Genomic DNA, 27,940 nt, shown 5'->3' on the forward strand with positions numbered 1-27,940 from the left:
TTAAAGATGCGTTTCCAATTCACATTCAGTTAACTGATTCAGTTTTCTTATGTACAAACTTTTCCTCAAAATATATGTTGAGGTAAGTAACAAAGATGAAAAAAACACCAACAAAATTCAATTGTTTTGCATGACAATAAAATGAATTAAACCGCGCTCTCTTTTATTTGATCTTCAGGTATATCATTGCAATACTGTTTTACTCGTTCCTCGGAATTTGAATGGACTATATATTGCACTTGAAAATTTGACTCTGCAAAGGAACATAAAGTTGTAATTATAACATATCATGTTTAATAAAAATAATAATTTCAGTAGTAAATGTAAATTTAAAAAACTGAAGATGATAAAAATCTGAAATAAGAATAGAAAATGCTGCATGCTAATTTTTGATCTGAAAGATTAACAATGGGCCTCTTCCCACAGACCCCCACACCTACTGAGTGTTTCCAGCATTTTATATTTTTATGACAAATACAGCACTCATTTAAGTTTTAATATTGTGATTGAGCAAATTGAGTTCAATTGGGAGATAAATGGGATTACTGTGGATAGGGTGAGCAGCTTTAAATATCTGGCAGTCCACTTCACAGAGGATCTGACATGGACAACACACATTGCCGCACTGGTGAGTAAGGCAAGGCAGCGCCTTTACCACCTCAGACAGTTGAGGAAATTCAGAGTCTCTGAGGATCCTTCAGTGCTTCTACTCTGGGGCTGTAGAAAGCATCTTGTCCGGAAACATCATAATCTGGTTTGGGAATAGCTCTCCCCAGGACAGGAAGGCTCTGCGGAGAGTAGTGCGTTCGGCTGAACGCACTATGGGAACTACACTTGCCCCCCTGCAGGGCCTATACATCAGGAGGTGCAGATCCAGAGCCAGCAACATTATGGGGTACCCCTACCACCCCAGCAACAGACTGTTCCAGCTGCTACGGTCGGGCAAACGCCTCCGCTGTCACGCTGTGAAAACAGAGAGGATGAGACGGAGTTTCTTCCCAAAGGCCATCAGGACTGTTAACTCTCATATCACCAAGGACTAATTTAATTTACTGTATTAATTTTTTTTTTGTATTAATTTTTTTTTTTTCTATTCTGTTTTGTAGTTTTAGCACAATCCGCAGGCATTGCCACTTTTATTTCACTGCACATCTTGTATATGTATGTGACAAATAAAGCTGACTTGACTTGACTTGATTGCTACTATCATTCACAAGAAGCCAGGTGATAACAGTACATGGAAACATATTCAGCCAGTATTTAAGTATAAGAAAATAACTGCAGATGCTGGTACAAATCGAAGGTATTTATTCACAAAATGCTGGAGTAACTCAGCAGGTCAGGCAGCATCTCGGGACAGAAGGAATGGGTGACGTTTCGGGTCGAGACCCTTCTTCAGACTGATGTCAGGGGGGCGGGACAAAGGAAGGATATAGTAGTGGAGGACGTAGTCATAAACTGAAGCAATGACTTCATTTAGGCCAGCAAGCTTTAGTATTGTGGTACTTATAGAACAGTTTAATTGCCTCATATTGTTCCTATACCCATCACTCCCGATGTTGAATTTGTAAATCATCTGTGTTTTACAGCAGCTCAGAATGCTTTCCCCAGACGCAAAGGAAGAATTTAATTGCACCATGAATATGTTTCACAAAACCAGCATTAAGCTTTGTGAAATCCATGACATGGCTTTCAGCCTGTAGAGAACAGGGAATAAGGATGGGAAGCAGCAGCTGAGATAACTTACTCGAAGTACATTGTTGTGACCTGAATACTACATTTAAAGAAATTTTGAAAAACGAGTGGATTTTCACCTGTCTGGTTACTCTGATAAAGGTAGTTGTAAATAGTAAATTATACCGGAGCAGATCGTATAGAATTTTTTGCCAGTAAGTATGGATTATGAATGGAGGTATAATTATTTTGTCAAGAACATTAGTCATTATAAATTTGTCATCATTTATTCATTATCTTTGCTAAGGCTAAAGTGCCAACAAGTGTAGGGCAGTGCACTTAATATGTAATTTCCATACTTGATTATTTTTGAAATGGACAAATGATAACCTGGGTGTATATTATTAATAAACTACTGCTATTGTTTGAAACTAATTTAGGTACACTCTTCTTCAATAATGTTGAAGCACTTGAATTATAAGAAAGGTCCTGATCCGAAACGTCATCTATTCATACTGCCCAGGGATGCTGCCTGACCTGCTGCGTTACTCAGCACTTTGTGTCTTCTTTTGAATTTTAACCTTATCATCACTTTGTGTTGCTTTACAACCTTGGTAGTATCTCATCCATTAAATCTTGGTTTTGTTTCTAATTTCTGAATTTAAGAACATTTTTATAAATATTATTTTTAATTTTTAATACTATTTCCATAGTTTCAAAGATGGATTCTCCAATTTAAAATTGATCAACTTAAGCAGCATTGCACATAGAATAATTCTTAAATAATGTTAAGTTTGAAACGGTCTCCAGGATATATTCTTCCCCAAATTACCTTGATTATCGTTTTCTGCTCGGACAACTTCTTCGTTACTTGACTTATTTGATTTGTTACTTTCCCCTGTTATATCAGATTCATCTTTTTCTGCAATAAATGAGAAAAAAAAATGTAAAAATGGCATCAATAGGTGCAAAGACAATGTGTTAGAGATGTCTGTCCTCCGTTAATCCTTCCCAAAGGAAGCCTCATTTGAAGAACGCAAAGATGGGAGGTAAAGCTACATTAGTGTGGAGTCTTTGAGCAAGACATATGACAGGGAAACCATAAGTAGAAGTCTATTTCAGTAAAGAAGTCAGTATTTTGATGCTGAGGGTTAGCAGGGAATCTTAGATGTTAATAATAATGTAAGAAATTAGCTTACGCTTTTTCCACTTTAAATGCTGTTTCCATAGTTTTAGCACGAATAATTGAAAGATGATGAACAAAGCACAAATCAGGAAAGCTACCAGTATCAGTAATAGGGCTCCATTCTTCTTCATTTGTTGTTTCTCATGTTTTCCGTTATTTTCTATTGAAGGAAATATAAGCAAGATTAATGAAGACTTCTCACAAGTAGTATTTTTCTGGTCTTTACGTTACTACCAATGAGAATAAGTAGGCCAACACAAAATAAAACATCAAATTCTGAGTCACATATATTGGATAGTATGAAATGCTTGCTTAGAAATTCAAAAACGTTTGTCCAGTGCAATGCAACTAGAAATTAACTTTGCCCAAATTGAATTAAACATTTCATGGATGTTTTGTGCCTCCAGAAATTAAACTGCCGCTTCCCAGTGTGAGTCACATTTGTGCACCTGTCATGAGTTCTATGACAGCCATGTGTGGGATGAGTTTATTGGTAATGCATGGTCCTTTTAGAACAATGCAGAGACTTTAGTGGAGGTTTTGCAAAGCAGTTTCTAACTTGCCATTCATAGCTCTGGCTACACTTACAGTATTCAAAATAATCTGACCTTGTAATCTACCCAACAAGGCTCAGAGTATTACTCCAATACTCTGACCTTCGGATCCCCCATGGTCTTGACTCCAACTTTCTGATCTACTCAATCTCCAAAGCCCAAACCTTGGTGATCACCTGCATTTGAGCAACCCCCAACCCCACTTCCCTCCCCACCAAAATGTAATTGCAGGCTACCCATGATTTAGGAATAAGTTTAGACAAACTTACGGATAACGTTGTTTTTACATTTTATTATAAATGTAGTATTTTCACTTTCAATGGATGTATTTGCTTTATTCCAGGTAGGCGTAGAATTGAATGCAATCCCTTCTGAAACATAAATGCAAGATTGAACATAATGAAGTGAAATAATAATTGATTATTGGATATGGAATAGTATGAAGTTTTTATGTTCTATAAGAGGAGAATTCAGTTATGCTGAATCATGAGAGAAAACAATTAATAACTTGATCTGAAGTCCAGTGTTAAACTATATAATGAAATGGATGTTTTGATTTCTTACATGGCTTTATTGTGTGCTTGGGGTAAGGGGGTTACAATAGCTGTCCTTATGCTTAAGGTATGTGCTCATTAGGATTAACTATTTATTAATGCAGTTGAGACAACTTAATCTTAAGTAATTAAACAAATATGGAATGGAAAGCTAGTGTTAGTAATGATAATCATAAACACTGATCTTTCGTAAAAAATCTATCTAATTCACTAATTTTGTTTAATTTCGTTTCGAGATACAGCGTGGAAACGGGCCCTTAAGCCCATCGAGTCTGCACTGACCATAAATCCCCACACACCCACACTATTCTACACAATTTACAATTTTATCTAAGCTAATTAACCTACAAACCTGAACATCTTTGGAGTGTGAAGAAAATTGAAGCACCCGGAGAAAACTCATGCAGGTCACAGGGAGAACGTGAAACTCCTGACAGACAGACAGCGCCCGTCGTCAGCATTGAACCTGGGACTCGATTAGGAGAAGGGGAGATGCAACGAGACCTGGGTGTCGTGGTACACCAGTCATTGAAAGTAGGCATGCAGGTGCAGCAGGCAGTGAAGAAAGCGAATGGTATGTTGGCATTCATAGCGAGGGGATTTGAGTATAGGAGCAGGGAGGTTCTGCTGCAGTTGTACAGGGCATTGGTGAGACCACACCTGGAGTATTGCGCACAGTTTTGGTCTCCTAATCTGAGGAAAGACATTCTTGCCATAGAGGGAGTACAGAGAAGGTTCACCAGATTGATTCCTGGGATGGCAGGACTTTCATATGAAGAAAGACTGGATAGACTCGGCTCGACAGTGGTGTATGTTTCAAAATGTCAAAATCTACAATATTTTGCTTTTGGATTTGTCAAACTAACAAATTGAGATGAATCCTCAGCATAGACTAGAGGCAACTCCCCCCATGTAAATGTGCTTGCTTTTCAAAAGTCCATTTTATTTTGGTCATTGATAATAGATGAAGCAAATAATTCTACCCTTCTACTTAAGTAAAGTAGCTTCACGCTACTCCACTAACTTCAACCCCCTGACTCTCCTGAATTTCAGGCACATTTCTGGCTTCTTCCACTGTGAAGACTGATGCAAAAATGTTATTCATCTCTTCTGCCATTTCTTTATTCCCCATTATCACTTCTGCATCATTCTCCAGCGGTCCAACGTCCACTCTTGCCTCTCTCTTGCTCTTTATATAACTGAAGAAACTCTTGCTATCCTCTTTTATATTATTGGCTAGCTTACCTTTGTATTTCATCTTTTCTCCCCATGTTGTCTATTCAGTTACCCTCTGTTGTTCTTTAAAAACTTCCCAATCCTCTGGCTGCCCACTAATCTTTGCTATGTTATATGCTTTCCCTTTTAGTTTTATACTGTCCTCGACTTCCCTTGTCAGCCACGGCCTCCTCTTTCTCCCCCTAGAATCTTTCTTCCTCTTTGGAATGAAAAGATCCCGCATCTTCCGGATTATTCCCAGAAATTCCTGTCATTGCTGTTCCACTTCAATTTGAAAATGACAGAGCATGCTGCTTGTCATGCACATAATAAATGTTTTGAATTATATTTTATCCCTGCAAAAAAATATTGATTACATACCATTTCTCTCTGTGCTGTTTTCATTTGAATTGAGTGGAGTGCTACCATATGCTGAAAAAAATAGGAAAAATATTTTTAAAATATATTGTGGCCATGTGATTTATCTTTTTAAAATCGAAGGTATTTATTCACAAAATGCTGGAGTAACTCAGCAGGTCAGGCAGCTTTTTAAAATAATACATTTCCATTTTGAAGTGCATTTTGTAACTCACCGATGAATGAACCTGCTTTTCTATTGAAGGTGCTTTTTTGAATTTCTGTGATGGGTAACTCCATGATAGGTGTAGAGCTTGCATTCAATGTTGTGCCATTTCCCACTGGTTAAAATAAAAACCAGATTTTAAAAGTCAATTGAAAAAGAAGCAGCAAATGTATCAAAATAAATAATCCCTTCCTGAAACTATCTTGCATACAAACTGGAAAGTTCGAAACGTTGGATTCTTGAAATAAGTTGATGGCTAATCCATTCTTGACCTCAACACCATTTTCCTGCTGTCCCTTTATAGCCTTTAAACGCTGCGATGAATAGATATTCAGCCTCCCTGTCCCCGCACACAATGAGAAGGTTCACAATTTCAATTTAGATATGAAAACTAAATTTTGACAGAGCCCAGAACAAAATAATTATCTTCTGAATTATTTTGCAGTTACAAGTTTTTCATCCCGAGGGCGGAGGTTGGCTGGAATGAGCTGCTAGAGGTGGCGGTAGAGGCATAAACAATGTTTAAAGGACACTTGGGCAGGTACGTGGGTTGAAAAAGAGTAGAAGGATACAGCCCTAATTTAAAAAAATGGATGGGATTTGTGTGGACAGGCAATACAGTCGGCATAGATGTGTTGGGACAAAGGGTCCATTTTTATGCTCTACAGCTCAATGACTCAATGGAAAATGTGACTGCAGTTTCTTTTATTTATGGAATATTCCATGTCCCTCTATTTATTCTGCATTCTCAATGATAGGTTTTCATCAATTAAGATAAGCATAATGTAAGAATCATACTTTGAATATTTGTTAAGTTTCAAATTTGTTAACCCAAATAAAAACAATGTTCTACACAAACAAATCCTGTGTTTGCGTTCATTATTTTTGTATGTACGAGGTGAAATAACATTTTTAATAATGTCTGTATGCTTGATTCTTTCATTTTCATATTTCAGCGGTTTATGAAGGTAGGATCGTGTGTTAGCTGTTGCTTTAACTGAACTCTCCATCTGTAATATAATTCCATCAGCATATTCTTAATTATTAATAAGAAAGGAGCATACAATTTCAGATGATCAGAACTGTTGTTTCAAAGCATTTGTTAAATTAAAGTGGTGAGGTGGCACATTGCATAGTGCTTTTGTATGGTGGAGTTATTGAAAATGTGATTATTCCCACGATTTTTACATGATAAATGTATTTCTGTTTGAGATACATTAGCATGCAAAAACAGGAAAAAATGTGAATCACCAAGGCACATGCACCCAACTCCCTCCACCCTGTCCCACAGGCCAGTTATACGGTATGCAATAAAAATCAAAAATCGTGCAAATGTTGGAAATCGGATAAAGAAACAGGAAACTCTTGAAAGAGTTAGCAGGTTAGGCCATATCCGTGGAACGAGAAATAGTCAACGTTTTGGATCTGTGCCTCTTTGTCAGGCATTCCCCATCTGCTTTCTGATATGCTGTGCTCTCCAGCATTTTTGTTGCCCATCAAACCAAGGAGACAGAGTAATGCCCTCATGAAGTCAAATGAAAAGAAATTAGAATAAAATAGAGAGAACAATTAAAGTCAGTGGCATTAAAAGGGCAATGACAGTGCAGATTTGGAAATGACTGAGCAAAGTCATGGTACAAGAAAATAACTGCAGATGCTGGTACAAATCGAAGGTATTTATTCACAAAATGCTGGAGTAACTCAGCAGGTCAGGCAGCATCTCGGGAGAGAAGGAATGGGCGACGTTTCGGGTCGAGACCCTTCTTCAGACTGATGTCAGGGGGGGCGGGACAAAGGAAGGATATAGGTGGAGCAAAGTCATGCAATAGGACTGAATATCAGTTTGGAGTACTGTTAAAAAATGTTGAAATTAGGGTTCTGTTGATGGGCTGCCTATCTCTTCCTCATGATTCTGCAAATCCAAGGTCATAGAGTTAAAGATTGATACAGTGTGGAAACGGGCCCTTCAGCCCAACTCGCCCACACCGGCCAACAATGTCCCAGCTACCCTAGTCCCACTTACCTGCGCTTGGTCCATAACACTCCAAACATGTCCTACCCATGAACCTGTCCAACTGTTTCTTAAACGATGGGATAGTCCCAGCCTCAACTACCGCCTCTGGCAGCTTGTTCCATACACCCACCACCCTTTGTGTGAAAAAGTTATTCCTCGGATTCCTATTAAATCTTTTCCCCTTCACCTTGAACCTATGTCCTCTGGTCCTCGATTCCCCTACGCTGGGTAAAAGACTCGGTGCATCTACCCGATCTATTCCTCTCATGATTTTGTATACCTCTATAAGATCTCTCCTCCCCTGAAGATGTTAAGCATCCATACCATCCTGCCTCATCCCACAGTCCCACTCTGCCACCATTGATTTCATCCTTACTTCACCTGTATTCTGATTTTTCCCCCCAGGACATACATCACTTTGCTGGTACCCAACCTTCCTCCACACACCTCTGAAAACCGATGGTTCCCTGGCCCTTGTTCCCTGTAATGATGCTAATACTTTTATCTTAAATCAATGTGTCCTATTTCCATTTATGCCAAATTTCATTCAGTTTCAATCTCTTCATTCCCTTGAACTCTGCTCCTGAAGAACAGGATTAAAGATTAAATAACGACAGTTGTATTTTTAGTTGTGCTTTTCTAAAGCAGATTAGAGCAGTACTAATTTCTGTCCAGTAAAGTAGAAGTTACAGGTGCAATTTCAAATGCTTAAGAATAGAATGTCACGGAGTCATGGAGCTACACCACAGACTCAGGCCCTTTGGCCCATCTTGTCCATGCTGCTCAAGTTGGCTTATTAAGCTAGTCCCTTTAGCCTGCATTTGGCCCATTGCCCTTAAACCTTTCCTAGCCAATGTCTGGTGTCTGTTAAAAGTCATAACTGTGTCTGTTACTGTAGCTTCTTTGGGCAGTTCATTCCAGATATGAACTACTCTCTGAGGGAGAAGGATACTATTACTTAACTACACAACCTACATTTTGCATTAGGAAGAAGGGTCTCGACCCAAAACATCACCCATTCCTTCTCTCCTGAGATGCTGCCTGACCCGCTGAGTTACTCCAGCATTGTGTGTCTACATTTTGCATTGGTATTTTCTGACTTAGGTTATTTCAGTCATTGAATAAAGGACAATTGGTACATTTTCTAGATATCTCTTATATGAGAATCCCCCAATATTTACTCTTTTTAGCTTAAGCAGAATTAATTACCATTCGTACGCAGCATTGAATCCTCTGTTGATGTGAGGAAATCATCTGTTCAATGAGAAGAAAATGAATATTTACATTTTATTTGACATAATTTCAATAAGAATGTGTATAACCTGCATCAATATCATTTATTTGACAGGCAACTTGGATATAGATATATCTTTGAGGATTTAGATATCGTGGCAAGGCGTATATTTATCACATCTCTAATTGTCCATGAAAAAGGGGTGATGAGCCGCCTTATATATATTAGGATGAAGGTGCACAATGCTATTGAAGGCAGAGTTGGACTCAGTGATGATCAAGGAATGGTAATAAATTTCCAAGTAGTAAAGGTGTGTGACTTGGAGGATCTGCAGGTGGCGCTCTTCCTCTGTGCCTGAAGCTTTGCCCTCCCCGGTAGTAGAGATCTTGCCTTTTAGCTTTCCTGATTAAATTAGGGTAGACACAAAATGCTGGAGTAACTCAGCGGGTCAGGCAGCATCTCGGGAGAGAAGGAATGGGTGACGTTTCAGGTCTCCCGAAAGGCCACCCATTCCTTCTCTCCCGAGGTGCTGCCTGACCCGCTGAGTTACTCCAGCATTTTGTGTCCACCTTCGATTTAAAACAGCATCTGCAGTTTTTTTTCATACTGATTAAATCAGTGTTGATCTCTTGGCTTTTTTGAAACACGTGAGAGAGGGATGTAGTTACAGATTGTTACAACAAACATTTCCACTTCCAACAGTCCACAGTGCCTCACGGACCTCCAGTATCGAATTGTCAGATCTGTTTTGTGTCTTATCACCTTTAGTAGGATGGTAGTCTCACACAATATGATGGAGTGCATCCTTGGTCTGAAAACAGGAGTTGCCTATATGCACCTAATGCAATCATGTGTAGATGCATCTGCACAGTGAGATTGGTGTCAACAAGGACAAATGTGTTTACCCCTCGTATGGTTTGCTCACTACTTCCTGTAAAATAATCTGGCGACTAAATAGTTTAGGTTAGTGCTCCCAAGTCGCTTATGAGCGTAAAAGCAACCCACCCAGAATACATTCCATATAGTTGCTGCAATGACTGTTTCTTTCCAGTGTAGTTCACCATGAATGAATGCCAATTCACGGGGATTGGCACAGTGGTGCAGCTAATCGAGCCACTGCCGCACAGCGCCAGACACCCTGGTTTGATGCTGACCTTGGGCACTCTCTGTGTGGAGTTTGCTTGTTCTCCCCATGACAGGGTGGGTGCTACAGTTTCTCTCCCACATCCCAAAGACGTGCAGGTTTGTAGGTTAATTGGCCTCTGCAAATTATCCCTAGTGTGTAAGGAGTGGATGGGAAAGTGGGATAACATAGAACTAGTGTGAATGGTTGATTGATGGTCTGTGTGAACGTGGTGGGCCAAATGGCCCATTTCCATGCTGCGTCTACAACCTAAACTTCATCAGTTGAGGAAAGATGGTACTTAGTAACCAGGAGATGGTTTCCTGGGATTTATTTGACCTGATATAAGATTTGATGGAGTTGGAATCAATGTTGGGAACTCCCAAGGAGTCTCCCACCCTCGACAGATGTTGTCAAACCCACAGACGTTCCTCCAGCCATTTGTGTTTTGCTGAAGATTCCAGTATCTGCAATTTCTTGTGTCTACTGTTATGTATCTGAACCTTAGATGTGCAAAGAACTGGGATTCTTTATGTTGTAGAGGCTGAATCATTGAATATATTTCAATAGACACTTGAACTATGGGATAATGGGAAACAGACAGGAAAGTGAAGAGGCACCATAACCTGATTGATTACGGTGCAGGCCATAGCGTATGACATATACCTACTTCTGAGGTGCTCCACCTTGTGGTTAAGGTGTGTATCTGACCACCTTAGATGTGCAAAGAACTGGGATTAGTTGAAGATTTTATTTAGAAGTGTTTTAAAATTGGCAGATTTAGTATAGGGCATTACAGATATTATTCCTAAAATCAGTGGAGTAAATGCAGGGTATGTATTTAACTGTCCGAAGTAATTGAAATGTTTACACAATAAAATAATTTATGGTACATTCAGTCTGTGATCTGCGCTGATGATTTTGACCTGGATGGGCATTCCACCACTTTACGTCATGAAGTTCAGCAGCAATTCTTTCTAATCCTTATTTCTTTTTGCATTCTCCTCAAATGCGCAACTGCTGATTGCCTTCATACTCACATTCAGTTTTTGGAGTTTCTCGGGTGTAAAAGTCCTCCTTGTCTAGGCCAGGTTGCTCGCTGTGCGCTGTTGGTTCTGGACTGGTTGTAGCCATATCTGATCATTAAAACAAAAAAGGATTCAAAGGTGAAGCAAACTGAGTCAAGCTTAAGCAGCGTTATTCACAGGTCGGTAAAAAAAAAAATCCGCAGCAGAGGCTTACACACATCAAGTTAACGAACTAGTACATTGCTGTGTAAATGCAGACCAGGCCTTGATTTTTGCAACTGCACCATTTGATTTGGGGATTAATCCAAGTGGGATGATAAACAGTCACCAGAATTGTACACATAATAAAATTAGCTAACATGTCCCATCGGTGCATTGATAAACCCAGTTGAGTGAAGGCAGTGAAGATAGACACAAAATACTGGAGTAACTCAGCGGGTCAGGCAGCATCTCTGGAGAAAGGGGATGGGCCTTTCGTAGATAATCTGTAATTCTCTAATCAATAGGAAGACTACAAGATTTTGAATAAAAGATTTTGAATAAAAGACACATACGACTAATTTTTTGAGTTTATTAATGTACTTCCTGGAATTTATATCTGACTCCGAGCAGAAAACCTTTTTTTTTCTTTACTGTAGAACTTTTGCTTTTGGTAATCTTATGTTTAACCACAAGGTGGAGCACCTCAGAAGTAGGTATATGTCATACGCTATGGCCTGCACCGTAATCAATCGGGTTATGGTGCCTCTTCACTTTCCTGTTTCCCATTATCCCATAGTTCAAGTGTCTATTGAAATATATTCAATGATTCAGCCTCTACAACTAGAAGAGAGAATTCCAAAGATTTATTCCCATTCATCTCTATCTTAAGAAGCACATTTTATTTCTGAAACTATACTCCACAATTCTAATTCCTCAAAAGGTGAGAGCAACATCCTTTTTTTCACATTTCCTCAGAATCTTATCTGATTCAGTAAGATCACCCCCGATGCTTCTTAACTCTTAAAGGTAAAGGCACAATCAGCTCTATTTTTCTGCATAAAACCTCCCCAGGAAACGGTGAACCTTCTCTGAACAGTCTCCATGTTACTATCTCTCTCCTTAAACAAAAGGACCAAAACTGTGCCCAGTATATCTTTGCAGTTGGCTCAAGACTTACCTACTTCTGTTCTTCACCTCTTTTACAATATAGGCCAATATTCCAGTTGCCTTCCTAATTACTTACACGACCTGAATGCTTTCTGTATTCAATGCACAGAGACAACCAGATCCATCGAGCTTTCATTTAACAATATTCTGCTTTTGCACTTTCCCTGTCTAATAATTGAATTAGCAAAAAAATAATTTTGTACATCCTTGTGGAGTTTTTGAAAAGCTTAAGTAAGCTAAGATAAGGTCAGCTAGGGTCACAATAAAGGGTAAAAGATTGGCTTGAAATTTTCCTTGCATCATTCTTGTTGTCTTCATCTTTGAGCCATTAAGCTCAGAGTGGGATAAGCACTTTAATGAGGATGTGAAGCTATGTATCTTCAAACTACATCCCCATTACCACAGGTGGAAGAGAAAGAGTATAGTTCAGTCAGACTGACAGGATGAAGAACTGCGATTGAAACTAAAACTCACCACGTTCAGTTTGGGCGTAGGATTCCGTTGGTCCAAAGAAATTGTCTGTGGCAAAAAAAAAATCATTTACAGGCTTCAGCCTCATTAAAACTCATTTGATATTTGGCAAATATTTAATATTTCATAAATATATTAAACCATAAGTGACAACTACCTTTTGTAGTCAGTATATGTCTCTATCATTTAAAAACATACGCCTCAAAGCACAAAAGCATTTATAAAAACGAAAATTCTACTCACAATTGTTATCAAATCTGTAGGTCGCTCTAAGAGTTCTGTTCATTAATGCTTCATGTCGAACCAAACAATCAATTCTGGAATTCTTGTTATGACCTTTGATTTTCAATTTACTGATTGTTGTATACTTTGCACCATTATTTTCTCGTTTATATTTTGTGCGCCCTATGTTGTTTTTAAAGAGAAGATTTGTTAGATAAATGTTATTAAAAGCACAGAGCAATAAGAGCAGTCACATACTGAAATGGCAGTTAACCAATATGAACATACTCAAAATCTATTTATTAGCAACCATGTGTTGGACCTGTAGTAGACCCCACCCATGGTGTGATTTTTTTGTTATTTGGGCTTTCTTTTACCAATGAGAATTTGCGTCTATATCAGTTGTTACTTAAAACTGCATCGGTATAGTTTTAAGTTACCAGATAAAATCCCTGCAAATTGAAGATTTCTTTGAAATTATACAGTATTTTTATTCAAACAACTAGTTGATGATGGCAAGGCCGTAAACATTGTGTATATGGACCAGCAAGACCTTTGAAAAGGTTCTGCATGGTAGGCTGCTCTGGAAGCGTAGATCGCATGGGATCCAGCTGCCGAACTGGATGCAGATTTGGCTTCAAGGAAGGAAGCAATGTGGTGGTAGAAGGTTGTTTTTCAGACTGGAGGCCTGTGACCAGTGGCGTGCTTCAGGGATCGGTGCTGGGCTCATTGGTCTTTGTGATTTATATCAACGATTTGAATGAGAATGTACAAGGCATGATTAGTACATTTGCAGATGATACTAATGTGGGTGGTATTGTAGATAGTGAAGATGGTTATCAAAGCTCTTGATCAGATAGGCCAGTGGGCTGAGGAATGGCTAATGGAGTTTAATGCTGATAAGTACAAGATGTTGCAGTTTAGGAAGTCTAAAGGACCTTCACAGTGAATGGCAGGCCTTGGAAAGTGTCATGGACCAGAGGAATCTAGTAGTATAATAGTTCCCTGAAAGTGTTGTCACAGGTAGAAAGGGTGGTAAAGAAGGCTTTTGGTACATTGGCCTTCATCAGTCAGGATATTGAGTATGGAAGTTGGGACATTATGTTACAGTTGTACAAAACATTGAATAGGCCACACTTGAAGTACTGTGTTCAGTTTTGGTCATCCTGCAATGGAAGGATACGATGCAATTAAGCAGGAAAGAGTGCAGAGAAGATGTATGAGGATTTGCCAGGACTGGAGGGCCTAAGCTATAAGGAGAGGTTGGACAGGCTAGGACTTTGTTCCTTGGAATGCATGAGGCTGAGGAGTGATCTTATAGAGGTGTATAAAATCATAAGGGGAATAGACAGGATGAATCTGTTTAAGGGGGCAGGGGCAAGATTTAATAGGATCCCGAGGGGCAACTTTTTCACTCAGATGGTGGTGGGTATATGCAATAAGCTGACAGAGGAGGTAGTTGAGGCAGGTACTATAACAGCAGTTAAAAAAACACTTGCACAGGTACAAGGGGGCATAGGAAAGGTTTAGAGGGATATATGGGCCAACTGTGGGGAAATGAAACTAGCTTAGATGGGGCATCTTGGTTGGCATGGATGAGTTGGGCCAAAGGACCTATTTCTGTGTTGTATGACTATGACTCTAACTAGGATTGGTACACCTGCCTTGGTTTGGTAGTATACAAACTTTCTGGAGACAGGAAGAGATTGGTTCAAACTTGTTCTAATGACATCAGCGACGAATCTAATGATTTGATAGTTCAATGCAGTGTTGATGAGTCAATACATTGCATTACCAATACAGAGATGTTGGACTTAATGTTAATGGAAAACATGCAAAATCAAAAACATATCATAAAGGAATTCAAATCCGCATTGCTTAAAGTGTTCTCACCATGCAACTCCACTCTGTTGTTCAGGAGCCAGGTTATTTGAGGCTTTGGTTTGCTTCCTTTGGTGATACAACTGACCACCTTCTCTTTCAATGAACGTTTGTTGATACTCAATATAGGGGGTGAAGGTGGTGCTGCAGCATTGAGAAAATATGCATATTGTTTTGAAATGATACATACAAAATACATTTATTCTTTAGCACGGACTTTAATTCTGTCAACCAGTGATTAAAGATGTAATGTGTAGGAAAGAACTGCAGATGCTGGTTTAAATTGAAGGTAGACACAAAATGCTGGAGTAACTCAGCGGGACAGGCAGCATCTCTGGAGAGAAGGAATGGGCGACGTTTCTGGTCGAGACCCTTCTTCAGATTAAAGATGTAATAACTTATTTTCAACTTAATTTTAAAATCCGAATATGAGGCCAGACTAATTTTGATATTTAAAATTTTCAAAAGTTGTTCGAGAGAGTCTGTTTGCAGATAAACAGTTTCCAGATATGGAAGGGGCTAACAGAAAAAAATGGTAGAGATAAGTACAATCACACCATTAAAGGTTGTTTGAACGAACACATGGATAGGGAAGGTTTGGAGGGATTGTGGGCCAATGGCAGCAAGTGGGACTAGCTACATGTAAGTTAGGCAACATGGTCAATGTTGGATGAGGTTGGCTGAAGGGCCTATTTCCATACGACTGTATAAGTGTTTAACTTAGCAGTATACATACCTAAAACAGTGAGGTGCACTTGCTTCTTTACTATTTTATGAGTATAATATAAGCAGGTGTAGATGCCGTCATCATCCACTGTGGTATTGCGAAGTGTGACGATTAACCGTGAGTTTGAGTAATCAATTAATTTGTATCTGTGATCCCTTAGCGCTGTTGGTAAAATAAATTTATAATTACAATCTCAATAGTATATAGTACTTGTTATGCCACCTCTGATCACCATCATATAGAAGCCACCAAATACAGGATGCTGAACTCTCTCCCCTCCCTCCCTCCTCTCTCCCCTGCCCCCATTGGACCTGGACTTTAACACCCCACACACACGCACATCCAGCACCAGACATTTTTTTAACACTGCTATGGACAGGCTTTGCACTACTGTTCATTATTTTTTTATTGTAATATATTCATCTTCATCTTTTTTTCATTGAAGTGACTATATTTTATATTGATTGTTGTTTGCTGTGCCTTTTTAATTTTAACTTAATTTAATGCACTTTATTCCTCGGGATTGTGGGAAACGGTATTGGTGGGAAACGGTATTTCGATTTTCTGTCTGTGTAAACTAACTGGAAATTGACAATAAAGTTGACTTTGACTTTGACTTTGACTTGACCTCTGATCACCATCATATATAAGCCACCAAATACATTTAACATGCACTGGAAATTTAGATTTTTTTGGTCATATTGCTTTTAACTGATAGATAAGGTTAAACAATTGGGCATTACCTGAGCTATCAGCAAACATTTGGTAAACACCTCTCAATAATTACCACACAAGATAGAATTCAGTGTAAATTCATTCCTAGAAAGCCTATTATTGCTGTGTCAATTAAAAAAAACGGAGAGACTTTTAGAGGTAAGGTTGTTATGAGGTTTCCAGATAGGTAACTAATCTCAATAAATCCCAGAACTGGCTCAAGATCTGACCAATGTACTATTGTATATTGACTGCAAAGGTCTTCCTTACCTTTTCTTTTGTTAAAGTATAGAACTTGATGCTTTGGATTTTTCCATTCAATATATGATCCTTCACATTTATTCATTGTACAATTGAGAACTGCCGAATTTCCCTCGAGCACAGTAATAAATTTCCCCTTTAGCCTTTGTGAACTTGCTAGAAGGATAAAAACAAATGGTCTGTGAACATTATTAAATGAGGAATTCAGTTGCATGCATCTCACAGTGTACCACCTTATTGTTGTTAGCATTCGGCCCCTTCTTCCTTTGGTTCACAATGATGTTTCGAGTGAGTGCATGACATTTTGTAGTGGAAGACATGGAACAGATACTGACATTCAAGGTACTAATTAATCTTAATTTTCAGAGAAAGTGACTTTTTGTCTTTCCTTGATTCATTCTAACAAGGGTCCCAACCCAAAATGTCACCTGTCCACTCCCTCCACAGATGCTGCCTGACCCACATTGCTCATCCAGCACTTTGTGTTTTGCTCAAGATGCTAGCATCTGCAGTTTTTTGTGTCTCCACCTCAATACACCATATTTTTTCCCAGGTCTGAGGATTTACGACATATTATGACTTTAGACAGGGTTAGATACGTCAAAGTACATTCTTCAAGCAAGATTCCCTGAAATGTCTTTCAATTCTGAGAAAATATTTAATTAACCTATAATCTGTCTATCCTTCTGTCTACCCCTTTATGTATATTACAGTAGTCATTAGAGTTCATGATAATGCCATTATCTAACTCATGCGTTATCCCGTGATCATGTCTCTGAGGAAATGTTAATCAAAATTCAGTCATTCATTGCTTCATGAAAAATCATAAAATTATCTCACCATTTTATTCCTTACAAAGGGCTAGATAGAGCTCTTAAGGATAGCGGAGTCAGGGGGTATGGGGAGAAGGCAGGAACGGGGTACTGATTGAGAATGATCAGCCATGATCACATTGAATGGCGGTGCTGGCTCGAAGGGCCGAATGGCCTCCTCCTGCACCTATTGTCTATTGTCTATTGTCGAAAGCCGAGATAGTTCTGCATTGATTTGCTATTTATCACAGTGAGTTTTGGTCATTTAACAATTCCCAAAGACAAAGCTCTCCTGTTGGTGCTGCAGAAGGCTGTACCAACAGGATAACTGCAGCTGTTCTGAAATCATCACACCCCTCCCCATTGCTTAAGGTTTCTGAAAATCTAAACGATTATTCCAAATCTTTTCATAATCCAGCAACAAAAATATTTTTTTAAACATTCATTTTTGCTGTATGCAGTTCCAAATTATCCACTAACCACCTGGATCCTCAGTAATTGCGAATTTGAAAGACTGAGAATGTTACATTTCTCCATACTAAAAAAATCAGAGGGCTTGGGGATTAGGTGGCAGAGTGGGTTTAATGATCTTATTGAATTGCAGGGCTGGCCCGTGGGTTTCTAACTGGTATTTTTTTTCGTGTTTTTATGTATTATTTTAATCTACAAACAATGCCAGAAGAAAGAAGATTTTCCAATGATTGTTTAGGAATAATCAATTTAGGATATCCCAAGTTTTTAAACAGAGCACCAAAATTCACTGTAACTTGCAGAAGTTCTAATTTTACCAAGTACAAATTTTGCAAGACATTGAGAGGAAGTGAAAACTGAAACGGACTTTTATGGAAGTATGAGTATTGGGTGTAGATTGCCTGTGAAAAGTTTTAATGTGACCAATGTTCAACCAATGACCTCCTCGACAACAGAGACGTGCAAGAAGGTTTGTAACACTCAATGCTTTGATGTTATTGGCTGCTGTATTGTGTGTTTTCTTCTCTCACACCAGACTCTGTGACCTCAGTGGTCTTTCCGGTGTGAAGGAAACTACAAGAAAGCATGATTCACTAAAAAGCCCCTTATGGAAAGTTAATCAGATTTTCACTTAAGTAAACCTCTGTCGCCTTTAGCTTGCTTTATTCACATTTCTACTTTAAACACGAGTGATGATTCACTGTTGGCTAAATGTCTAACGTAAGTGAATCATAAATAACACTAGGTAAACCACAAGCCGTACAGTAACTTCACGGTGGAGCAATGGAGTCTTTGATAAAATTAACTCAAACAATAAATTTCCAAAGGTTCCACTGGATTTATTGCTTAGCTGTAATATCAGTTAACTACAAGGGATGTTCCAATCAATGGTTCTGCCACAGTGCACCCCACCCTGTTCATACCCAGTATATTAAGACCCATTCATAAATGTTATAAATGTAAAAAATGCTCCTACCCTACGAAACCCAAATGCATTTCCAAATTCAAATACTACACTTGCTCTGAGAAAAACAACCTAGCCAAATACATAATACATCAAATTTATGCGTTCATGCTTTATGAGCAAGCTAATGTATTCATATTAACAATTTTAATGAGCATATAATCTTTTTTTGTCAAGTGAACAAAGGCGAGAAAAATTCTTAAGATCAAACATAATAAGATTAATCTTGGCCTGATGCATGGACAGATATTGTAGCAAAATAACTGCAGATGCTGGTACAAATCGAAGGTATTTATTCACAAAATGCTGGAGTAACTCTACGGGTCAGGCAGCATCTCAGGAGAAGGGTCTCGACCCGAAACGTCACCCATTCTTTCTCTCCCGAGATGCTGCCTGACCTGCTGAGTTACTCCAGCATTTTGTGAAGAAAGCATCTCAGGAGAGAAGGAATGGGTGACGTTTCGGGTCGAGACTCTTAAGAAGGGTCTCGACCCAAAATGTCACCCATTCCTTCTCTCCTGAGATGCTGCCTGACCCGCTGAGTTACTCCAGCATTTTGTGATCCCATGGACAAATATTGTTCCGTTGTTGTAAAAAAAATGTTCTTGCTGATTTTCCCTTAGGTATTTCTAGTAAGATTATAAACTCAATTATTTCCAGTATTTTCTTAATTTTGAAGGAAATGTTGAACGGGGAAAATCTCCAAAAACTAATTTAAGCTGACTGAAGCAATTTTATACCAATACCTGCCAGAGAAATTATTTGAAAAACTTAACATTCAAACTTATCTGCCTTGATTAGATTAAACTCTTTACATCTCAGCAAAATATAACCCAATCTAGGAGAGGAAAATCTGAATTTGTTGATTTTTCTGACAAGTATTTTAAATAATTTTGACTATATATACCATGTGTGAATATTTAGTTATGTAATATTTCCATAAATCTTCCTTCCCATCTGTAGTAAAAGTTCAAAATTTGATAATGCAAAAGTAATGAACATTTGTTACATTGTTTTCTTCCAGATAAATCACAATATATTTGATCTAAACCAAACATGTAGATAAACCTCATAAAAAAAATAAAACTCAATTAAAAGCTCCATAATGACATTCAGAGGAGAGATGTTGGTGAAATACCTTCTCCTCTGTGTTAGACATGGTAAGTCGCTATGTTGCAAAATTGACATTACTTCAAAAGTGCTTCATTGGCTGAAAAATGTTTTGAGATAGTCCAAACGGATTAGAATGATGCTAAACAGTTAAGATTATAAAGAACATGTTTATGTTACACTCAACAGATAGTAAATATTTTTTAAGTAAAATACCATAGCTGATGAAAATCTGAAATAAATAGGAAAATACCAGGAAAAGACTCAACATGTTAAGCCCAACATCTGTGGTGAGAGAAATAATTTTTCAGGTCAATGACCTTTAATCAAAGGAAATCTTTCCCCTGTGTCATCATGTAACGATTGTATAGGGTGGTACAGGATAGAAACTTCCTGATGTCTTATGATACTGGAATTTAGGAAGAAGTTGAACATAATGGATTTTAGACACAAACTTTCCTGTGCTAAATTACATAGAATTTTCATTGTAAAATCAATACATACCTGTATCAGCTAAATGTTAATCATAAAATAGAAGGAAAATGGAGATTAAAACTTTTGTGAACCTGGGGGGGCAAGTCGGGTTGGTGAAGGACTTCAGAGCTAAGACTGATTAGTTATCTCAGGTGCTGAGAATGAAGTCCATCCTTTTACAAAGTGTTTTCCTTCGGACATGTTAAGCCCAACTACCAGAGAACAGAGTGATATTTGTAACCTATTCAATTTTATTTTTGCAGCAATTTTACTCATGGTGAATTTAACAATAGCTCCTCTATAACTGAACAAAATTGAAACCACATCATTATCTTGAAAATAAAAAAATCAAACAAAAAACAAAATTGCTGGCAGCACTAGGCATCATTATGTCAACCATTATCTATAGAAATAAAACTGCTGGGAACATTCAGCAGGTCAAGCGTATATGTGGAAAGAAAAACAAAATTAATGTTTCAGATTGAAAACTTGGAAGGATCTTTTAAGTTGAAACATTAACTCTGTTTTGCTTTTCACAGATGCAATTAACCTTCTGAGTGTTTCCATTATTTTCTGTTTTTATTTCGTACTTATTTAGTGAATCATGTTGCCTGCTGTCTGTTCAATGAGACATTGCAGTTCTTAAAGGAAGAACTTTGACACATTCTAAAAATGACTTTCTAATTAATAAGACAAGTTGAACATTTTCACTGTTATACGAGAGCTTAGATCCAATGAAACATTAAACAATATCTACTTTAATCCGTCGGATGATGCCACGAATTAGAATGTTTCCTCTATATTTACATCTGTCAATACAAGTTAAACATTTGTATTACAGCTTCATAGAAATCAATCTAATTTCACTTAATGTACCATGTAAATTGATTAACTTGAATTAAAGATTGAATAAATGGTTTCTCCATTTCATTTCTTTAGGAATAAAACCGTCTGCACTGTTAAGATTGTTTATGTTCTTCAGGATTGTGCTTATTTTAAGTTTGTGTAACTGTATCAAATGTGAGCAATCATACTGTATCTCCTGCTCTGTATACTGTTGGGATTGACTACATCACTAAGTATCTAACTGAAGTGACCAATATAAGATAGGGCAAAATAGATTGATGCTTGTTATCCAGCCATCTTTTCTCCCCAACATACTACCATTTGTTTTGCTCCACAAGTAAAGTTGAATTTCATCCAGACAGTACTGCAAAAGTAAAATACAATCTGAACAAATATATCAGATTTAGGAAACAATTTTCATCTCCACCCTTGTGTTTGCCATAGATCTATAAATAGCATACTTGGTTGAATCAGAATGACATGCAGTTTGGGGAGACAGCTCAGTGCGGTCATGTGACTGCACTCCACAGTCTATTTTTCAGCTGAGATACTGAACCATGGCGGTGTGAGGTATTTTCTTCAGAGAAAAGAAAATCCCAAAACATCTCAGGAAAAAGACAAAGGGGAACTAACTCAGGTTTTCCAGGCATTACTTATCTTTCCACCAACACTCGAACCACACTATTCGGCTACTCCACGATTAAATGTTCTGCTCTTTTTCCTATTTTACGGATAAACCTTAAACTCCAACACTATTCGTTGTCTGCAAAGCACCTTTGGATATCCTAAAGATTTTGTTGCCAAATATTGAGGTAAAGTTTCACAATCCCTGGATGATCAGGTGACAATTATTTAAGTGAATGCCTTGCCACCGTCAGTAAGTCAAGAAGCATAAAAAGTCATCTGGCATACATACATACATATTAAAGTTTGTTAGCCATTACCAGTTATAATCAATTTAATCTTGCACCCATTTATTGCACTCCAACCAGTGTGCCAACAAAGGAAATTAATGGAAACTGATGGGTCCTTACAGAATAGGTACTAATTTCACAGGAAAAGAGGTAAATAAGGAATCATGAAATACACATCATTCATCGATTTCAATATATTGGTTGCGTAAGAAAATAACTGCAGATGCTGGTACAAATCGAAGGTATTTTATTCACAAAATGCTGGAGTAACTCAGCAGGTCAGGCAGCATCTCAGGAGAGAAGGAATGGGTGATGTTTCGGGTTGAGACCCTTCTTCAGACTGAAGAAGGGTCCCGACCCGAAACATCACCCATTCCTTCTCTCCTGAGATGCTGCCTGACCTGCTGAGTTACTCCAGCATTTTAGACAATAGACAATAGACAATAGGTGCAGGAGTAGGCCATTCAGCCCTTCGAGCCAGCACCACCATTCAATGCGATCATGGCTGATCACTCTCAATCAGTACCCCGTTCCTGCCTTCTCCCCATACCCCCTCACTGCGCTATCCTTAAGAGCTCTATCCAGCTCTCTCTTGAAAGCATCCAACGAACTGGCCTCCACTGCCTTCTGAGGCAGAGAATTCCACACCTTCACCACTCTCTGACTGAAAAAGTTCTTCCTCATCTCCGTTCTAAATGGCCTACCCCTTATTCTTAAACTGTGGCCCCTTGTTCTGGACTCCCCCAACATTGGGAACATGTTTCCTGCCTCTAATGTGTCCAATCCCCTAATTATCTTATATGTTTCAATAAGATCCCCCCTCATCCTTCTAAATTCCAGTGTATACAAGCCCAATCGCTCCAGCCTTTCAACATACGACAGTCCCGCCATTCCGGGAATTAACCTAGTGAACCTACGCTGCACGCCCTCCATAGCAAGAATATCCTTCCTCAAATTTGTGAATAAATACCTTCGATATATTGGTTGAACTGTTGTATTAATCCTGTGGGGTAACTAGCACAAAGACTAAGTCGGGGGAAAATGCAAGGTGAAATGTGCTTCCGGATGTAAGTCTGAAACGTGGAAGATACTTCTCAATGCAGGACTTTAAAAATGGATCACTTTTGCCATAATCTTAAAAGACACATCAAATGAAGAAACATTGAAAATATTTCAATTAAATTGAAATATAAAATACTGCACCAATTTAAAAAACATGGTAAACTCAGTCATTCTCCCCAAATCTCATCTCGCTGAACTGTTACTGAATGCTCTTTCCAACAAAGATAAATCCCCTTCATTGAAGGCAAACATCGTTTGTTTTTGTTGAAAATGTAAAATGGAAAAAAAGTGTTAATATGTTTAAAACAATACCCATCTATTACACGGCTTTCACGTTTTTGAACAAAAAAGTATGAGGATTATTATATTTAGCGCATTTCACTTTGGGACCATTCCCTCGAGGTGCACTTGAATCTTTAGCTGGTATTCCTTTCATTTATTTATTTTTAATTATATTTCATTAATGGATATGGGCATCACTGGCATGGGCATCTCTCCTGAGATGCTGCCTGACCTGCTGAGTTACTCCAACATTTTGTGAATAAATACCTTCGATTTGGGACCATTCCCTTGAGCTGTGGATTGGTTTGGGAACCTCATGGAGAGGCCTGTAAGTGCAAGTCCTGAGGGTTGAATGCCAGCAATATATTTTTCCATGAAACATCATGGTTGCTGAATTTAATCCTACTCTCATTTGGTATACATATTAATGAGGGTGGTAGTAATTGGAAATTTGAACCACCGCTAACGTTTCTGATTTGCCTTACGCACATACACCAATCGGAACATCTTTTGTGTTGCCATGTCTCATGTGAGTATAGCAGTGGACTAACAAACCAGAAATCCCGATTAATGGTCTGAATTCTGGTCTATTCATGCCAGCTGGGGGTGTATATACATCTAGAATTAACATTTTTATCACAAGTTTGCTTCCAAGAGGTCGGACAACTAGAAGGGTCTCGACCCGAAACGTCGCCCATTCCTTCTCTCCCGAGATGCTGCCTGACCCGCTGAGTTACTCCAGCATTTTGTGTCTACCTTCATCCATTTAAACCAGCATCTGCAGTTTTTTTTCCTACTAAGTCAGATAACTGTTGGGGCTCACGTTGCCGACCTCCCCGTGGTGAGCCCGGTCAACTGGCCTCAGTCAGGCGAACGACAACAAACAGAGGCAGCAGAAGCAGAAGCAGAAGCAGAAGCAGCTTCATAACTTCTGCTGCCTCAAACGCAAGAAGAAGAAGAAGATAACTATTTTGATTTAAACACTGAAAGATGCCAGAGAGAAAAAAGTGAATGTTTCAGTTTGAAGCTCCTTCATCATATCTTTCAGCTGCAACTCTGTTTTTCTCCATAGTTTCTACCTAACCTGTTGAGTGTTTCCAACATTTTCTGTTTTTTATTTTAGAGTTTCTGGATCTTATCAATTCTGCTGGTCTGGCCGAAATGTGACTACACTCCCAACACAATGTGGTTGCCTCTTAACTGGCCTCTGAAATGACCCGGCAAGTCATTCCGTGTTTGGACATCAATGAGTGGCATCAACATTGCCCAAGCCAGTGATGCCCATTAATGCCCATTAATGAAATATAATTAAAAATAAATAAATAAATGGAATACCAGCTAAAGATTCAACTGTGAACCTTTTAATTGATGCATTTGTTCATTTAATGTTTAAAAAAACCATTTTCAGCTATCTGAATGATTTTACAAATACTTGATGCATTTCTTTGAGGGATATTATCTCAGTCATTCAGATAAACTACAATTAACCTTGTTGATTTCCCAGTTTTATCAGTGATCTTTTATAACATACCATCACTGGCTATAATTGAATTGCATATGAAATCAATAAAATATCAGCAACGGCCAAGAAGGCACACCAACGTCTCAGTCTGAAGAAGGGTCTCGACCCGAAACGTCACCCATTCCTTCTCTCCCGAGATGCTGCCTGACCTGCTGAGTTACTCCAGCATTTTGTGAATAAATATCAGTAATTATACACAGTATTTCTCCAGAGAATCTGCTCTAGCTTGGAAACTTCTCAATATTGAGTATCAAATGCTTTCATTCTAAAAGGTTTCATGTAAAACTTCCACAGACAGGATGTCAGCTCAGTACATCTACAATTCGCGTTCTTTAAACATTTTACACAATAGTTTCACAGCACAATTAAAAACAAGGTTACTTCAAGTTTATATCCAAGAGGTTAAGTAAAGCTTTTGATTTACCTTGAAGTGCAGCAAAGACCAGAAAACACAGTACTGAAAGAACAGCCATGGTATTCGTCTATGAACAGAACAATAGCTGTCTGGTCTCTTTCTGCTTCTGTATTTAGTAAAGTAACAGGACGTGGGTTCCCATGACATCACAACTCCATAAGTAGTAAACGCCTTCTTCCTAGTTTTAATCCTCGTGGTGTAAGCATTAACTGCCGTAAACATTACAACGTTTTGAATGTAATTTGTTTTGAAAAGAATGAAATGCCTTTCATTTAATTTTCAATGTTAAGAAAACATGACTAATTTTCCTTGTGTTATTCAGTGCGTGCATGGTAAAATTAAAATATGTGCAGCATAAATATTGAGGAAATTTGGGTAGAGGGTATATACAAATTCTAATTCCTCGGAATCAATATCACCAACAACTTTTCCTGGACCATCCATATTGAAGCAACGGCCAAGAAGGCACACCAACGTCTCAGTCTGAAGAAGGGTCTCGACCTGAAACGTCACCCATTCCTTCTCTCCTGAGATGCTGCCTGACCTGCTGAGTTACTCCAGCATTTTGTGAAATAAATACCAACGCCTCTACTTCCTCCAAAGGTTTCAAAGGTCTTTTATTGTCACATGCACCAGTTAAGGTACAGTGATATGCGAATCACCATACAGCCATACGGAAAAAAAACCAAGACACACAACTACATAAAAGTTAACATAAGCATCCACCGCAGTGGATTCACCACATTCCTCACTGTGATGGAAGGCAAAAAAGTCCAATCTACTTCCTCTTCATTCTCCCGCGGTCGGGGCAGTCGAACCATCCTTTGGGGCGATCGGAGCTCCCACGTCGGGCCGGTCGAAGCTCCAGCGGCTTGGAGTTCCCGAAGTCGGGCTCTGACTAGACAGAGAGCTCCACGATATTAAGTCCGGAGGCACCCACGTTTTCAACCATCTCTACTTCAGCACCGTCATTGCAAACTGGGGTATGTGTACCGCTTTGCTTCCTGAAGTCGATCCCATGGTTGGAGCTCCGAGGTCGAGCCCTGGCAAAGGATGGCGGGCTCCGCAATGTTAAAGTCCCGTAGGCACGCGCGGTGGAGCTCTCAAAAGTCGGTCTCCAGCAAAGGCCGCCAACTCCTCAATATTAGGCCACAGTGCGGACGGAAAAAAACGCATCTCCGTCCAGGTAAGAGATTAGAAAAAGTTTCCCCTGACCCCCCCCCCACCCCCCACATAAAACAAGCTAAAGAACACTAAAAACATACATTTAACACATACTATTAAAACACAAAGAAAGAAAGGGACAGACAGACTATTGGCGAGGCAGGCATTGCTAGTGCCACCACTTATGCTTAAAACACATTTCTAAGGATTTATTATGTTATTCATTTTATTTGGCCTTTATGAACCTAGCAGTTGCTGTATATTTAGCATTTCTCATCTGTCTTCATGATAATGTACACAAAGAATTGAAGGTCCTTCATGATAAAGTTCCCTTAAGCTGTTTGCCAAGAAATTATAGGCAGCTAGGACAGATGCACCCTATGGATGTTGGCACAAACTATTTCTGCAATGGATCAGTGCTGTCAACTATAATGTCTAATGGGGCTTTTTGTGTTGTTTCTTACTGAGGCAGAAAGCTCACTACATCAGTGGCTGGTACATCATTATATCAAATTCAAACCATGTGGTACCCTCAGTTCTGAAACGAACACACATACATATTCAACACACATTCAGAAACTTTAGTAGCATCTGAGGCGCAAGATACTCCTTTTTCGGGTCTATCCCCCACTGTGTTTGACCAAACCCACATTTGTATCGCCTCTATTTCCCGCTCTTCTGTTCTCACCCCATTTCTCCCAGACAGAACAGCAGTAGATTTAGATTTTTTTAGAGATACGGCGCGGAAACAGGCCCTTCGGCCCACCGAGTCCGCGCCGCCCAGCGATCCCCGCACATTAACACTATCCTACACACACTAGGGACAATTTTTTAAAACATTTACCCAGTCAATTAACCTACAAACCTGTACCTCTTTGGAGTGTGGGAGGAGACCGAAGATCTCGGAAAAAACCCACGCAGGTCACGGGGAGAACGTACAAACTCCGTACAGACGGCGCCCGTAGTCAGGATCGAACCTGAGTCTCCGGCGCTGCATTCGCTGTAAGGCAGCAACTCTACCGCTGCGCCACCATGCCACCCCATAGTAGAGTTTCTCTTCATTCTCACCTTTCACCTAGCCAACCTCCATATTCAGTGCATCATTCTTTGACATTTACACAAGCTACAACGTGAACCCAACTTTCCCTCCCCAGCCCTTTCTGCTTTCCCTGGTGGAAGTCTCCGAGACTTCCATGCTCACTCGTCTCTCCCTACCTGTCCTTCCCCAGGCACTTTTCCCTGCAACTGTAGAATGTGTAACACCTTCTTCATCACCATCCAGGGGCTTAAGCATGCCTTCCAGGTGAGACGGAG

The 27,940-nt window shown here is 39.0% G+C and overlaps 1 protein-coding gene across 4 annotated transcripts; it reads right to left on the reverse strand.

The window, feature by feature from the left end:
• On the reverse strand, positions 1 to 25,564 carry crtam (cytotoxic and regulatory T cell molecule). 4 transcript variants are annotated; one of them, XM_078426747.1, is made up of 14 exons: positions 25,472 to 25,564; positions 16,600 to 16,746; positions 15,625 to 15,777; positions 14,901 to 15,032; positions 13,029 to 13,190; positions 12,789 to 12,833; positions 11,178 to 11,273; positions 8,990 to 9,034; positions 5,777 to 5,881; positions 5,565 to 5,615; positions 3,684 to 3,782; positions 2,874 to 3,020; positions 2,507 to 2,596; positions 1 to 253 (listed from the first exon to the last, which is right to left on the reverse strand). In XM_078426747.1, the coding sequence occupies exons 1-14, from the start codon at positions 25,518 to 25,520 to the stop codon at positions 147 to 149; spliced, it is 1,428 nt and encodes a 475-aa protein (XP_078282873.1). In that variant the 5' UTR covers positions 25,521 to 25,564; the 3' UTR covers positions 1 to 146. The 4 variants fall into 4 exon arrangements, with proteins under 4 accessions (XP_078282873.1, XP_078282872.1, XP_078282875.1 ...); XM_078426746.1 differs by having other exon boundaries at positions 3,684 to 3,785; XM_078426748.1 differs by lacking the exon at positions 1 to 253 and adding an exon at positions 839 to 963 and having other exon boundaries at positions 3,684 to 3,785.
• Between the last annotated feature and the right edge of the window lie 2,376 nt (positions 25,565 to 27,940).

Source organism: Rhinoraja longicauda, chromosome 32 (genome assembly GCF_053455715.1).
Source record: "Rhinoraja longicauda isolate Sanriku21f chromosome 32, sRhiLon1.1, whole genome shotgun sequence".
Classification (NCBI taxonomy): Eukaryota; Metazoa; Chordata; class Chondrichthyes; order Rajiformes; family Arhynchobatidae; genus Rhinoraja; species Rhinoraja longicauda.